Raw genomic sequence first — 16,535 nt, forward strand, 5'->3', positions numbered from 1 at the left:
TATTGTCATATAGCACTCTGAGACTGTTGCGGGTGGAAGAGCAAAATGACCTGTGCATTTAAATACCCTTATTTGGACGAGGAGCTTGCAAATAAGGTGCTGGGTTCATCCTCGTCGCATTTAGCAGATGGCGAGTGCTCATTTCACACACTGAGCTACTGTTTAATATATTTGTATTTGGCGACTTCCCAGATCCAAGGTTTTGCCGTTTCCCGATATTGTCGTTTATCGTCCATCAATGAGTGTTGCAATCGGGATATTTGTAAGATATCGTCGATATCCGATTATATCGTCCCATCGCCCAGCCCTAGTTGACATACGTTATATTTAGGTTAAGGTGGGGATCCATACTGGGAGGGGCCCATGGGCTGGAGCCCAGTCTAGCCCAGTGGTAAGTCCGGCCTTGGCTGTAGAGGCCTGGTTTTTCCCTCATTAAAATGACCTTCACAAACATTTATATCTCCCAAGCATTCCAGTGAAACACTGACAGTGCTTTAAATAATCTAAATAAGCCTAAGCGTACTAATATTTTAATGCAATGCTGTGAGCCCCACATGAGACTGTACTGTATCCTCATCAGCTAACAGGTAATTTCTACTTCAACACACAACACAACTAACTGTAACACTGTTTTTTATATTGGTCCATTTTTTCTCTATACCAGTTATATTTTTTGTGATATCTTTGAAATTATGTGGGCTATAGTAAGAAAAAAATAATGACAACTTCTTATGTAATTCTTTGAAAACATTTCCTTAAATCAAAATTGGAGCTTTGCTGCTTTTAGTTCATGTCTGTTAGCTTTGAAGCCATCTACATGCTATTGCACTCTAAGCATTGAAAAAAATCCACTTTTAACAGATATACACATTTAAAATGTATAGTCTCTCTTCTGGAAATACGGACCAAAAACATTGATGACTCACACCGCACTCCAATCAAATGCTCTCTAGAATAAGAATGTCATGCCCCCTAACCTGCCTCTGACTAGCAATAGCAAGTAGCAAATCATGATTCATGGCTTTGAGCCATTGACATAACTAAAAACTATTGTTTTTATTTATTTGTTTGTTTTTTGTTTTTAAGGATGAACCCTTTGATATATCCCGGCCCAACTTCCAATAGGGAACAAGTCAACAAAGAACTAAAAACAATATGACAGGGACTAAGAATCTTGGAAAATCCTTTGGTAATTAAACTCTCACCTAGACGTTTGAGAGAGGAGTATCTGTTCATCTCGGGCTTCATGGCGGCTTCATAAGAGGGTGGCAGCTGAGCCAGGTTGTGTAGGGAGTGATGGAAGGAAGGCTGGTGCTTCATGGCGTTAGTATGCTTACTGGGCTTCAGCGTGCCACCGGTGGCAAGCTGCATGTTGTTCATACGTGGTGCACGCTCTTTAAAGACACATAACCACCATTTATGGATGTTGAGGTTATTTGAAACCCTATAGTGAATATTGTTTTGATTTTCATAGAATTGTGGATGTTACCTACCAATGGTAGCTGTATGTTTGGGGCTGGAGCCTTTGGTATGGATGAAATTATGCTGTAGATTCCCCACTGTGAAACAGAACAAAGGCATAAGGTGTGTGTGTGTGTGTGTGTTTGTTCTTCTGGAGGAAAGAAAGGTTAGTGATTTCTTCATTGGCAGCATTGAACCTTTCATGCGCATGCTCCCAGTGATGTCTTTGTCAGCAATAATATACTGTTAGCATGAAGTGACAAAGTAACTTACACTACCGTTCAAAAGTTTAGGGTCACTTACTCATTCTTTATTTTGTATTTTTTTTATTTTTATTTTTTCACATTTTAGAATAATAGTAAAGTCATCACAACTATGGAATAATAGAAATGGAAATATGGGAATTACTTTATTTCAAAAACTTTTTTTTTTTATTTTTAAAAGTTTTTATTTATTAAGTAAAAGTTTTTTTTTTATTAAGTTTTGTAATTAAATAAATTAATATGTTAGCACAATTATATTTTTGTCTACAAAACTCATTTCAAACATTTAAGCATATGCCTTCAGATCAAAAGGTTTTTAAGATCATGAGAAACATTTCAGGCTAGTGACCCTAAACTTTTGAATGGTAATGTAAGTACATTTATTCATTCTCTAAATGCTGCCCTAATGTGTTGAAAATTTTACACCGTTCAGTCTGTTCATTGTAATGCCATATACAGCTCGATGCTAAATAATTCACAAATGCCCTTTCATCATTTGGCTATTGCTTTTTCCTTCATTTCATTTTTGTCCTGAATTTATGCTGCTGGTCGTTCACAAGATTCAAGCTGAGTTGGAAATATGAAAGGAACTTTGTATGACAAATACTGCAACAACACCAGCCAACTGCAAAGTGCAACCATGCAACATCTTGTTTGTCCTGTTCATTAAAACTTTTGACCCAGGACATTTGGTTCCACATAATAGCAGTTGACATGTGACTAACAGGCTTTTTGATCCATTTAGAAATTAAATGTATGCCCAGTACTGGATTTCTGGCCTAAATTTACAAGTTATAACTGTAATTCACAGGATCAATTTGGATCAAAATAGTACATAGGGAGATCATAGAGAAGTTTTTTCCACTCACATCTGTTATCTTTACTCTGTAGTGTGGGATAGAGGTTTTTGGGGTGTCGTCCAAGTGTCCCCTCTCCTCCTCCAGTTCCCTGGGCTACACTGTTGTTTCTCTCTCCCTCTTGAACTGGACTTGACTGGTGACGCAACATTTCCACAAGAGCCCTTACACGGAAGGAGGAAGAAATTAGTCAAGAAGATACAGTTTAAGGTGCATTAGGCTTCTTGAACAATAGACTGCATTAAACATAAATATATATTGAAATATTAGCATTAAACAGGTCTTATTCAGGTCAGTAGAGCACTGATTAAAGGTATAGTTCACCCAAAAATGAAAATTCTGTCATCATTTACTTTTTTCTGGACTAATATGGCTTTTTTTCTTCTGTGTAACACAAATAGAGATGTATGGGAGGATGTTAGGGATTGACAGCCTCAGTCACCATTCACTTTCATTGCATGGAAGTAAATGGTAAGTGAGGCTTTCATTCTGCCTAACACTTCCTTTTGTGTTACATGCAAGAAAGAAAGTTATATGGGTTTGCAACAATATGAATGGTGACCTATTCCTTGAAGTAACTAGACAGTGTTTTTGGTTGCCTCCTCTCACCTGGGCATATTGAGTTCTCTGTTCCTAGGTTGTCGTGATGCCTTGTGGAATGCCACCTTAATGGCCACCGCCACTGCAACTGTAAAGGAGATAACTCCACCAATGACGTAGACCGTGTTGTTGCTTTGCTCAATGCGGCTGAGGTCAGGATGAGCTGGTGATGGGGACCTGGTTGCTGGTGGGGCAGTATTGGCCCACACAGGGGAATGGTAGTTGTGGCAGATGTTCTGGTCTAGCCTTCGAGTGCGGTCTGGACAACAAAAGCGGTAATGACAGGTCCCACAGCAGTAGATGAAGTCATCCTTGGAGCAATTAAATGTGAGGTCATACTGCCCCATGACATCATAATAACCCCGACAAACATCCACTTCCACCAGTTTGCGAGGAGGTGGCACTACCTGTGCTGCTCTAAGAGGGGGTTTCAATGCATTGGCCGTCACATTCTTTGGCAGCATTATCTGAGGCAGCGGCCTAGGGGGCAATTCTGCTGCTGCAGTTGGCTGCTTTGGCCAACGATTCATAGACTTCACACGCATACTCTCACCATTTTTAGAAAGGGGGAACAGAAACCCTCTACCCTGAGTTCTGGGGCTGGGTGTTGGGGTGATGGTGATGGGCCCATTCGGTGTGTTTCTGGAGGGGCCCGGGACGCTCGCTGAGGAACCGTTAAGTGGGATAGCGATTAGCAGGAAGAGAATGATGATATGCACTTGAGCTTCCAAGGTGGGCATCATCTTTACATGACTAACGCTGATATTTTCTCTCGCTGACTCAACCCACAGCACAATCTAGATTTAAAAAAGAAATCAGTCTGCTTAACATGTAAAATATTCTTGTAGCAGCCCTCCAATGTATGAAATCAGAGTCTATATTAAAACAGTCTCAAAAGAAAAATCTGTTTTCAGAGTCTGTTAAAAGTGTGTGCTGTGAACTCTCACACACAGAGAAATTATTTTTTTAGATGTGCTTTCAGCTTCAAGGTGAGCCACAAGAGTTATAAAACACATATTCTCTCGTTCTCATCATGCAGTGCCTCCTTCTAGTATTTAGCTGAGCACAAGACCTATATGTAAAACAATCCAAATGCTGATAATATTTTTAGCAGGCAACATAAAATTGGCCAGTTCTTGTACAAACAGAAAATGAAAGAATATTTCACAAATTGTCAGTTTTGCGTGTATTAACAAAGCAAAGGAAAATCTTCCCTTCTGTGACTGTACTCATATGTATATATATATTATATATCCGCAGACAAACAAAAAATGGCTTCTCTCATTGTCATCTTTATATTACCTAATATATAGTTTAGTGTATTGTGTTTAGTATCCAACTGAGTACATTAAAAGTATTTATGTTCAGTCCCCTATTTTGGCACTTATCAGGATTAAAAATTAATTTGAGAGAAAGGGACAACTCTTAACATCTTAAAAATGTAAACTAATGTTTTCTTGTCTCTTTTTTTCCCTCACAATATTTATTTATTTATTTATTTATTTATTTATTTATTTATTATTTTTTTTTTTTAATTGGGCACTCCTTACATTCAACAGTGGCACTTAGTCTTTAGGCAAATTTCCCTGACTTGTATTTCTCCCTGAATGCATTCTATTATCAACTAGTATAATCAATTTCCATACACTTAAATTCTTAAATTCTTAAGTCAAACATTTCTTCGTTAATCGTTTCGTTCTACTGCACTTGTTAACATCTTAATAGGGCTACTCAGAATAGTTTTCTCTTTTGATTAGGTGAGAGCAGCATGGTGAGGAATAATTTTTGTTTTGGCCTGCAAACGTCTACATTATTGAACTGAAATGAATGTTAATTTCTTCATTCAGCATTTAAAGAATTACTAAATGGATAATCTTATGTGCAAATTTAAAATAGCCTGTTTCAAAATTAAAATGGTTGAAAGAAATCAGGTAATGAATTTAGTCATCTGTCAGGTTAAAAATGGGTCATATTATGCTTATCAAATTCATCTACATGTATTTAAGTCTATTGGAGTGTGATTTTAGACAATGTTCAATAAACTGATGACAAAGACACAAAAAAATGATGATGGCACAAAAGACAGTAAAATATTTTGCAAGGCTGATGTCTTCACAATAGAAAGTCTCCAGTCCCTTTCCAGTTTCTTATGGTTCACTCGGCAGATTTGCTTTTCTGATAAGCCCAGTTTTCATTGAGACTGAGACATTTTTAAAACAGTTTGCTGCACCTCTTGGTGAAATGGTTTAAAATCCCATGGTGTGGACATGGCTGTTTCCTCACTATTTTTGCAGGGTTGGTCTCAGAATCCACTGACAATTTTCAAGTGTTCAACGAAAGAGCGATGTGCCTCTGAAACAAAAAATCAACACGTTAATGGTACATCCAACAACACATATGCATAGAATTTAAGTGTTTTTGAAAGAGCAAAGCTTGTCATCAACATGGCAGCATATTCTTTTCATTTTGTGAAACATATGACATGTAAGTATACAGTAACTAATGCAATCTGTATATCAGTCCACAGAATTATTGCAAAGATTTATTTCATGAGGTTGGTCTGCATGTTTTGACACACTAAATACAACAATTATAAGATTTTAATACCCAAACCCATTACCAATACAAAAGGTAAACCTAAAATTAAACAGAAGTAAATCTAAGTAAATTAAATCTAAGTAAATTAAGTAAATATTTAGCTAATATGAAAATTGATGACACATACAGTATGCCAAAATAGTGAAGGCACAGTCCAGCAAGCAGTTAGTGCAATGCCCAAAATGTTCATTATATGGCAAATAAACCCTCTGAAGATTTTTTTTTAAAAAAGATAGAAAGTCATACGAGTTTAGAGCGACATTTCTGAGTGACAAATTTCCATTTTTGGGTGAACTGTTCCTTTAAGATGTGTTTAACAGGCAGTGTTGGGAGGGTTACTTTTGAACTACAGATTACAGAATACATGCTGTAAAATGTAATTTGTAACATATTCCATTAGATTACTCAAGGCCAGTAACGTATTTTAAATACTTTGGATTACTTCTTGAGCACTGGTAGATTTTTTCACTTGTTCTGACTATAAAAACTCTGCCAATACAATAAGACAAAATACACATGTTAAAAATACATTCTCTGAAAAACCTAAATATCTTATGCAGTGTTGTTTCTAAAACAAAATAAATCAAATTTATCTTGTTTTAAGGATTTTTCTTTTCTCCCCTTTTTCTCTCCAATTTGGAATGCCCAATTCCCAATGCGCTCTAAGTCCTTGTGGTGGTGTAGTGACTCGCCTCAATCCGGGTGGTGGAGGACGAATCTCAGTTGCTTCCGTGTATGAGACCATCAATCCGCGCATCTTATCACGTGGCATGTTGAGGGCGTTACCGCGGAGACATAGCGCGTGTGGAGGCTCACGCTATTCTCCGTGGCATCCACGCACAGTTCACCACGCGCTCCACCGAGAGCAAGAACCACATTATAGTGACCATGAGGAGGTTACCCCATGTGACTCTACCCTCCCTAGCAACCGGGCCAATTTGGTTGCTTAGGAGTCCTGGCTGGAGTCACTCAGCACACCCTGGATTCGAACTCGCGACTCCAGGTGTGGTAGTCAGCGTCTTTAATCGCCGAGCTACCCAGGCCCCTGTTTTAAGGATTTTTAGATATTTTTACAGGAAAACAATAAAAAAAATGATTATCAAGAATAAGATTTTTGCCCTAATATCAAAGGTCTTACTTTTCTTCTGCTCCAAACTTACTTCAAACTTACTTCTCTGTCTGCTCGTATGAATGTAACACATCATAAGAAAGTGTTTCACCGCTGTTCAAATGCACTTTGGATTGCATCATTTATATGTATAAATGTTTTCCATATGAAAGGACTAAATATTAAAAGAAACAAATGTAATCTCTTCAGTAATCAAAATACTTTTTGAATGTAACTGTATTCTAATTACAAATTATTTAAATTGTAACTGTAGTGGAATACAGTTACTTATCTTTTGTATTTTAAATATGTAATTCCGTTACATGTATTCCATTACTCCCCAACTCTGTTAACAGGGGTTATCCACTGAGCATCTACCTATTCCTGTTTGCGTCAGTTAAGTGAAAAGGACCAGAAATCTTGCAAGAGCATTAACAGATTTGACCATTGTCAGTTCTGAAACCATATAGGGTTTGGGAAGGCATCAGGGTAAAGGTATTACATCATTACTGCACTTGACCATTTTTGTATCATTGGTTAAATGCACACATAAAGTACAGTACACAATTTTGTTGTGAATCTTTTGGTCTGGAGCTGCTAGCCTAAAACTGTAGCCATTGCGCATTGAATTGTACATTTCATTGTCCTTCATAGTTGATTGGTTGACACCAATCTGAATATTAGCTAAATATTCATCTTTACGTTTCGATGTAACATTCAGTTTAAGACTAATCATTCAGACTTCATATCTACATTTAGATTTAAGATATTAAAATGTAAGTTTAGATTTAATATTTATTCTTCAGGAGAGGTCACGTGACGCCATGCGAGGTTCGGACGTGTAAAACGGCGAGCTCTGTGCACTTTGCCAGTTTTAACACTATTAATGTCATAAACCAGTGAGATTCGATACACTCTGTTCCATAGCTGTTCTGGGAGGACAATATGTCAAAGAATTCAAAATCCTCGGGCTCTGGAGACTTTAAAAGACACTTATGTGCTCAAGCTTTTTTTTTTTTTTTTCTGCTGGTTCTGCCTAGTGGCTGGAGTTTGTTTTGTGGAGGAACACACCTTCAGGACAGTTATGTGGATGAATCTACACGTTCTTTATGTTTATTCCACCTATTGGCTGGGGTTTGTCTTATAGATTATATTTTGTTGTGTAATTCTGGCTCACAAAATGTGTATAGAAACACTGGACTTGAGCAATCTGACAGCAAAGTCGTCACGGGGGCTCTCGTAGGCGTACATGTACTGTTTGAGTTTAGAGGGATGGATATCAGTTGGCGCTGTCATGTCAGGGGTTAATGCGCATGTTTTCTTTTTTCTGTTTGTTTGGTTCGGGGGAAAGTTTGGGGTTTGATTGTTGCACTAATATTGGAATGTGGTCTTTATAATCCTGTTTTTGACACACAATCTATTTTTTCTATTATGTCAAAATGCCAGATGTTAATATGAGTGGATTGTCTCTCTCCACGTGGAATGTGATTGGGTTGGGTCACCCCATAAAAAGAAGGAAGGTTATTTCTCTTCTTAAGCATAAGAAATATGATATAGTGTTTCTTCAAGAAATGCATCTTACCCCTCAGGAAGCTGAAAAATTTGGGAAGATATGGGGGTGGACCTGTTCCCTATCTGTCACTCACTCGACGTTGTGTCGATGTACTGACACTAGGGGTCACTCTTGGGAGCCCGAGACACCTCTGGTCTTTGATAAAAGGCCAATGAAAATTGCCGAGTGGTATTTGCATGCCACTCCCCCAGACATACGGGTATAAAAGGAGCTGGTATGCAACCACTCATTCAGATTTTCTCTTCGGAGCCGAATGGTCATGCTCACTGAGCTGAATTCCCACGACTGTTCATTCACCTCTGCTGGATCTGATGGCGCATTTCAGCGGCTTCTCCCCCCTCTGCACTGGTGCACTGCAGAGAATGCCCCTGGGCGCTTTGGTAGAAATAAAAGAGTATATTTCTCTAAAAGAGCGGCACACACAGAATGTCTTTTTAAAGACGCGTCTTTTTAAAGATGCCTTTCCTTTGTGTGTTATTCCTGGTTGCGCTCATTATCTCTCGCCTTCTGACGGTCACGATCAATGTCTTTCATGTCTGGGCACTGTTCACGCGGAGACAGCGTTCGTGGATGGGTCATGTACTCATTGCAAGAACATGTCCATGGCAACAATGCGGTCGCGGCTTTCCTTCGTAAGAAAGCAAGCCACCCCAGAGGCTCCCCACCTCGGTCCTTCTACCCACGGGTATGAGGCCAGCGCGGCTAGCACTGGGGGTGATTTGGGGACTCCAATGGGACCATCTCCGCTGGGTATCCCCCCACGGACCTCCCATTCCCCAGCACGCTCGTCTGCCCTGATCGGGCTTCCGGATGAGTCTGCCGGCTGGTCTCACGGCGAGTTCGACCTCTTATTCGGAGCCCGCGAAGGTGATGAGCTCTCGAGTGCAGCATCGGAGAGTGGGCTCGTCCAGTCGGACGCGGAAGCCTCAGCTGGGCTGTTCCCTTCGGGTGCGGTCGCCCAGTCATAGGCTGACGCAGAGATGATGACATGCTTTCCCGGGCAGCCGCGAGCGTCGGGCTAGAGTCGAACCCTCCGCTCTCCCCTGAACCCTTGTGGCTCAATGATTGGTTCCTGGGCTTGCGGCACCGCCCAAAGCCACGCCCTGCCCCCATTACTTTCTTCCCGGAATTGCATGAAGAGCTAACAAGATCGTGGGAGGCACTTTTTACTGCCCGGTCCCGATCTTTCAGCTTCCCCGCACTCACTACCCTCGATGGTGGGGCGGCCAAGGGCTATTCGGCAATCCCTCCGGTGGATAAAGGCGCTCGCGGTACACCTATACCCGCAGAGCGCCACCACCTGGTGCGAGCACCCAAAGCTCCCGTCCAAGGCCTGTAGGTTTACGTCATCTCTGACAGCCAAGGCCTATGGTGCCGCTGGACAAGCCGCCTCCGCCCTGCACGCCATGGCTCTCCTGCAAGTCCGCCAAGGTGCTAAAGGAACTGCACAAGGGTAGTTCCACCCTGGGATTGATGCAGGAGCTGCACTCTGTGACCGACCTCGCTCTCCGGGCGACAAAGGTCACGGCACGGTCTCTCAGGTAGGCGATGTCCACCTTGGTGGTCCAGGAGCACCACCTTTGGCTCAACCTGATCGAGATGGGAGATATGAAGCAGCAGACGGAGGTTATCCGGCACATCCTGCCCCGGCACGGCTCAAGATCCCGCACCCCGTCTGCTCATCGCCAAGGGCGTCCCCCTGCGGTGACTGCGCTGCAGCCCGCCCCTGCGGCCCGGCCCCGGCGTGGAGCCCACCACGGGAAGCAAATGCCACCCATCTTGCGGCCGCCAAGAACCCGCGAAAGGCTTCGAAGTGCTCCTGAGACGGAAACCTGCTGCTCTGGAGCTGGTAAGCAGACCACTCCATCCCCCGGTCGAGGGCCGGGAGGAGAATCTTTTGTTACCTTTGCATTTAATTGCGCTGCATGCCCAAGTGGCTGCAGTACCCAAGAGTTCAGCAAGAGCAGTTTCCTTGTTCCCTGGGTCATATATCCGGTGTGCACAAATCCGCCCCCGATGTGACAGTCTCCATGGGTCACGAGGACAGGCCTCTTCCTCCCCCATCCCAGGCTGTTCCGGGGGTGGTCACAAGGAGCCAGGTAGTACTTAGATGTCCCTGAACTCAGCATGGCCACGACACGGTGTGGCACCTCAGGCTCAGCCCTGCCGTGAGGCCCCACCCGCTGGTACGTCTGACGAGATTGTCCCTCCGGCCGAGATGAAGAAGGGGTTTTACAGCCCCTACTTCATTGTACTGAAAAAAGGTGGTGGGTTGCGTCCAATCTTGGACCTGCGAGTACTGAATCGGGTTTTACACAGACTCCCGTCCTAGATGCTGATGCAAAGACACACTCTAGCGAGCATCCGGCATCAAGATTGGTTCGCGGCGGTAGACCTGAAGGATGCGTACTTCCACATCTCGATTCTATCTCGACACACACCCTTCCTGCGATTTGCATTCAAGGGTCGGGCTTATCAGTACAAGGTCCTCCTTTTCGGTCTGTCCTTGTTCCCTCGCGTCTTCACGAAGGTCACAGAGGCAGCCCTTGCCCCGCTAAGGGAAGTGGGCTTTAGCATTCTCAACTATCCCGATGACTGGCTAATCCTAGCTCACTCTCGAGATGTTGTGCACACAGGGACGTGGTGCTCTCGCACCTCAGCCGACTAGGGCTTCGGGTCAACTGGGAAAAGAGCAAACTGGGAAAAGAGCAAGCTCCTCCCGGTTCAGAGCATCTCTTTTCTCGGTTTGGAGTTGGACTCAGTCTCGTTGACGACGCGCCTCACGAACGAGCGTGCACAGTCGGTGCTGACCTGTTTGAAGGCGTTCAAACAGAAAACAGCAGTTCCACTGAAATTTTTTCAGAGGCTCCTGGGGCATATGGCATCCTCAGTGGTGGCCACTCCGCTCGGGTTGATGCATATGAGACCGCTTCAGCACTGGCTTCAGACTCGAGTCCCGAGATGGGCATGGTGCAGTGGGACACATCACGTGGCCATCACACCGATCTGTCACCATCTCTTCAGCCCTTAGACCGACCTCACGTTTCTACAGGCAAGCGTTCCCCTAGATCAGGTCTCCATGCGCGTTGTGGTCACGACAGACGCCTCCAAAATGGGCAGGGGCACCATTTGCAATGGGCACGCAGCCGCCGGCTTATGGAAAGGCCTGTGGCTATGTTGGCACATCAACTGACACATCAACCTCCTGCGGAGGTTCCGGCCATTGATCCAGGGCAAGCACGTGTTAGCTCGGACAGACAACACGGAAACAGTAGCATATGTCAACCGTCTGCGCTCCTGTTGTATGTCACAACTCACCTGCCATCTCCTCCTCTGGAGTCAGCAGCACCTCAAGTCGCTGCGAGCCACTCACATCCCGGGCGACCTCAACACTGCAGCGGACACGCTGTCACGGCAGGACTCTCTGGGCGAGGTGTGGTCTCCGCGGTGTCCTCCCCTTGGTAGGGACACCCCCCGACCTGGACACCCCCCGACCACCCCCCTAGACATGGTCGGCCCAGTCAGATATTCCACCTTTTTTTAGGGAGTGGAAAAAAAGGAGGGGATAGAGGCCATGACTGGGCTAGCCTGTCTCTATCTTTTGGATAGTTGACTTGTCCCCAAAGGGCTGTTCGACACTCATAACTATGTTGGGGGAGGTTACGTGTTGGCCTGCTGCGCTGGCTATGAGGCACACAGTTGTCTGCCCGTCACACACCGCCAGTTCACGTAACACAGTTCAGCCAGTTATGGCATTTGTATTGGGACCCCTAGTGTCACTACATCGACACAACTTCAAGTGAGTGACAGATGGGGAACGTCATGGTTACTTGTGTAACCTCCGTTCCCTGATGGAGGGAACGAGACATTGTGTCCCTCCTGCCATAACGCTGAACTACCTGTTGAAATGGCCAGGACCTTGTCTCGGCTCCTCAGCATAAAACCTGAATGAGTGGTTGCATACCAGCTCCTTTTATACCCATATGTCCGGGGGAGTGGCATGCAAATACCACTCGGCAATTTTCATTGGCCTTTTATCAAAGACCAGAGGTGTCTCGGGCTCCCAAGAGTGACCCCTAGTGTCACTACATCGACACAACGTCTCGTTCCCTCCATCAGGGAACGGAGGTTACACAAGTAACCATGACGTTTTCTTTAGTGCTGGCTCAAGTAAGAGCAAAGGAGTCATTACACTGATAAGTAAGCATCTACAATTCAAATGTCTCAAACAGATTAAAGATAAATTAGGAAGAGTCATTATTGTTTTAGCAGAAATTCAGGGGCAAAGTTTTATTATGGCTAATATTTACCCACCTAACGTTGATGATCAGGGCTTTTTATAGATCTTGAAGGGATGTTGCAAGCCGCTGGCACCCCTCATGATATAATATTGGTAGGAGACTTTAATCTTTTGATGGACTTAGTCCTTGATCATAGTGAAGCAAAAGTGTGTAAGCCCCCTAGAGCAACATTGACGCTTCACAGGATGTGTAAAAATCTTGGTCTTACAGATATTTGGAGACTTTTGAACCCATCTGGTAGGGACTATAAATTTTTTCATCAGTCCATAAGATTTATTCTAGAATAGATTTTTTTTTATATCTAAATCCCTCGTTTAATCTGACTGCTCAATTGGAAACATTTTAGTCTCAGATCATGCCCTGGTGAATTTAGAGGTGTTGCCACATACGTATGGAGAAAAGGAAATCATATAGTTGCCGCTTTAATGTATCCCTTTTGCAAAATCCTGAATTCCAACAAATGTTAAAAGCTGAAATCAATGTTTATATGGAGACCATCTGATCCTCAGTATCCTCTGTGGGCGTGGCTTGGGAGGCTCTTAAGGCGGTTCTTAGGGGCCTGATCACACAGTATGCCTCATTAACCAAACAATTCAAAGCACGAGAACTCGTGGAGTTGGAAGGGAATATTAAAAGTGCTGAGGCAGAGCTGAAGCACAGAATGTCATCTGATGGCCTCAGAGAACTGACCCGATTGAAATACAGATATAATACTATTTTGTCGCAGAAGGTGGAGTTTTGGCTATTCAGGCCAAGACAGTCATACTTTGAGTCGGGGGACAAAGCAGAAAAACTCTGGCTAGATATATAAAACAGAGAGAGTCTTTTTCTACCATTCCCTCAGTGAAATCTGCTGGTGGTGAAATATTTACCTCAGCCACTGATATTAATAATGCTTTTAAAGAATTCTATCTTGATCTCTATAGTTCCACATCTTCGTCTACTGATGAGGATATTAGAAACTTTGCGGAACCATTACAAATTCCTAAACTGATGGCTGAGCAAAAAAAATTCTTGATTCTGAGATAATCAAGAGGAGCTTGGTGAGGTAATTAAGTCCTTGCCTACAGGCAAGGCTCCGGGGCCAGATGGCTTTGCCGCTCAGTTTTTTAGATCTTATGCTACAGAATTGGCTCCACTTTTGCTAGAAGTTTATACGGAATCATTAAAGAATGGAAAGCTCCCGCCAACCATGACGCAAGCCTGGATCAGTCTGATTCTTAAAAAGGACAAAGATCCAAGCGAGTGTAAGAGTTACTGTCCAATTTCCCTGATCCAGCTAGACGTTAAAATATTGTCAAGAATTTTGGCTAACCGATTAAGTAAAGTTATGACATCTCTTATAAAAATAGATCAGGTGGGGTTTATTCAGGGCCGTAGCTCTTCTGATAACATTACGCGTTTCATCAATATCATGTGGTCAGTGGAGAATGATCAGACTCCAGTCGCTGCCATCTCACTGGACGCCAAAAAGGCGTTAGATATGGTAGAATGGGATTATCTTTTTAAGATTTTGGAAATGTATGGGTTCAGGAATACTTTTATTGGTTGGATTAAGTTACTTTATAGACACCCAGTAGCGGCAGTACAAACGAATCGATTAATTTCAGATTATTTTACTCTGGATAGGGGCACTCGGCAGGGTTGCCCTCTTTCCCCATTATTGTTCTGTCTTGCCCTAGAACCATTGGCAGCCGCGATAACAAAGGAGGATGATTTTCAGGGGTGGTGGGAGGTGTGGCGCATAAGCTTTTGCTTTACACAGATGATATTTTATTATTTGTCTCCGACCCTACTAGATCTATGCCTTGCCTCCACAGAATTATTGATTCCTTTTCTAAATTCTCGGGATACAGAGTTAATTGGTCTAAATCCGAAGCTTTGGATCTGACAGTGTACTGCCCGGTAATGGCTTTTCAGCCAAGCGCCTTCCAGTATCCCAAACAGGGCATTAAGTATTTGGTTATTTTATTCCTAGCAAATTTGTGTGATTTAGTTAGAGTTAATTTTGACCCTTTAATAAAAAGGTTTTTGAGCGATGTGGGCAGGTGGGCTTCATTACATTTATCTATGATCGGGAAGGTTAATGTCATTAAAATGAATTGTATTCCAAAATTAAACTACCTGCTACAGTCTCTCCCTATAGATGTCCCCCTCTCTTATTTCAAGCAATTTGATAGCATAGCAAAGTCCTTCATTTGGAATGGTAAATGTCCCAGATTCCATTTCAGTAAGTTGCATAGGCCGATTGACAAAGGTGGGCTAGGCCTACCCAAGATTTGTTTTTATTATTGTGCATTTGGTCTCAGACATTTGGCTCATTGGTCGCTCCCACCTGAGAGAGCCCCTCCTTGGTTTTGTATTGAACAGGAATTACTTGCACCTATTTCGCCATTACAAAGCCTTTCTATCAAACTAACCGGAGAAGTTAAGTTACACCCCATTATCTCGCATTTGCACTTGGTATGGACAAAAGTGTCCAGAGTGTTTAATTCGGACATTTATTTAAATGTAGCCTCGAGCATATGGCTGAACCCAAAATTATGTATTAATAAGTCCCCTTTCTGCTGGAGAGAGTGGATTGAGAGGGAGGTTAATATGCTCGGTGACCTATATGAGAGTGGAGTGTTGAGATCCTTTGAAAATATGGTTCAACATTTTGGGATTCTCAGATCTCAGTTCTTTAGGTATTTACAGCTGCGCCACCTGCTCTGTACTATTTTTGGGAGTAGCATACACCCTCCTAAAGCGGCAGATACTCTGGGAGTGGTGATTACTGCTTTTGGAAAAGTTTAAGAGGCATTAGTGTATTACTCCCTGCTAATTCAGAGTCTGGGGGACAGAGCTTTAACTTCTATCAAGAGATTATGGGAGAAAGATCTAAACTTGGTACTGGAGGAAGGAGTGTGGGCTAGGATTCTAAAAAAACATCAAGTCTGCATCTAGAGATGCAAGGGTTCGCCTTATGCAATTCAATATTTTACATCGATTCTTTCTCTAGATTGTATATGCTTGGTCTGAAAGACACACCCACCTGCTGGCAATGCCAATCAGAAGATGGAGACACAACCCATGTTTTTTGGTGGTGTGTTAAGATCCAAGAATTTTGGTTGAAGGTTCAGAGTTTTATGTGTGATGTATTGGGCACTCAAATTTCATTTTGCCCCAGACTCTGTATTTTAGGCGATGGGGCGGTCATCAATATAGGGGATAAACAGCTAAGAAATTGGGTCCTAACCAGTGTTATGATCGCCAGACAAATTGTTTTAAGGGGATGGAAGTTGGCTGGAGCGCCCTCATTTCAAGAATGGTGCACGGAGATGGGGAGAGTGGCGGCTTTCGGGAAGTGTTATGTAGAATGCTGGGGAATTGGGATTCGTTTGATGGGAAATGGGGCAGCTATCTGGTGTTTTTGGAGGGCTCTCGGGAAGGGGCAGTGGAGAGAGAAGTTTAGTTTTAAATGTGTGTGAATATATATATATATATATATATATATATATATATATATATATATATATATATATATATATACAGGGTTGGAAGGGTTACTTTTGAAATGTATTCCACTACAGATTACAGAATACATGCTGTAAAATGTAATTTGTAACGTATTCCATCAGATTACTCAAGGCCAGTAACGTATTCTAAATACTTTGGATTAATTCTTCAGCACTGTTAGATTTTTTTCACTTGTTCTGACTATAAAAACTCTGCCAGTACAGTAAGACAAAATACACATGTTAAAAATACATTCTCTGAAAAACCTAAATATCT

At 42.7% G+C, this 16,535-nt stretch overlaps 1 protein-coding gene across 2 annotated transcripts in view; it reads right to left on the minus strand.

Annotated features, from left to right (window-relative positions):
- Positions 1-16,535, minus strand: part of LOC127453514 (protein shisa-7-like) — a 34,008-nt gene that overhangs the window by 5,856 nt on the left and 11,617 nt on the right. Inside the window, exons 2-6 of one of the 2 annotated variants that reach the window (XM_051719937.1) lie at positions 5,465-5,533; positions 3,191-3,978; positions 2,594-2,745; positions 1,494-1,559; positions 1,206-1,394 (exon numbers count right to left, since the gene is read on the minus strand). In XM_051719937.1, the coding sequence (XP_051575897.1) occupies positions 1,206-1,394; positions 1,494-1,559; positions 2,594-2,745; positions 3,191-3,924 (1,141 nt within the window). In that variant the 5' untranslated portion in view covers positions 3,925-3,978; positions 5,465-5,533. Of the gene's footprint in view, positions 1-1,205; positions 1,395-1,493; positions 1,560-2,593; positions 2,746-3,190; positions 3,979-5,411; positions 5,534-16,535 lie in introns of both variants that reach the window. The other variant, XM_051719935.1, reaches the window with a different exon arrangement.

This window comes from Myxocyprinus asiaticus, chromosome 15 (assembly GCF_019703515.2).
Source record: "Myxocyprinus asiaticus isolate MX2 ecotype Aquarium Trade chromosome 15, UBuf_Myxa_2, whole genome shotgun sequence".
Taxonomy (NCBI): Eukaryota; Metazoa; Chordata; class Actinopteri; order Cypriniformes; family Catostomidae; genus Myxocyprinus; species Myxocyprinus asiaticus.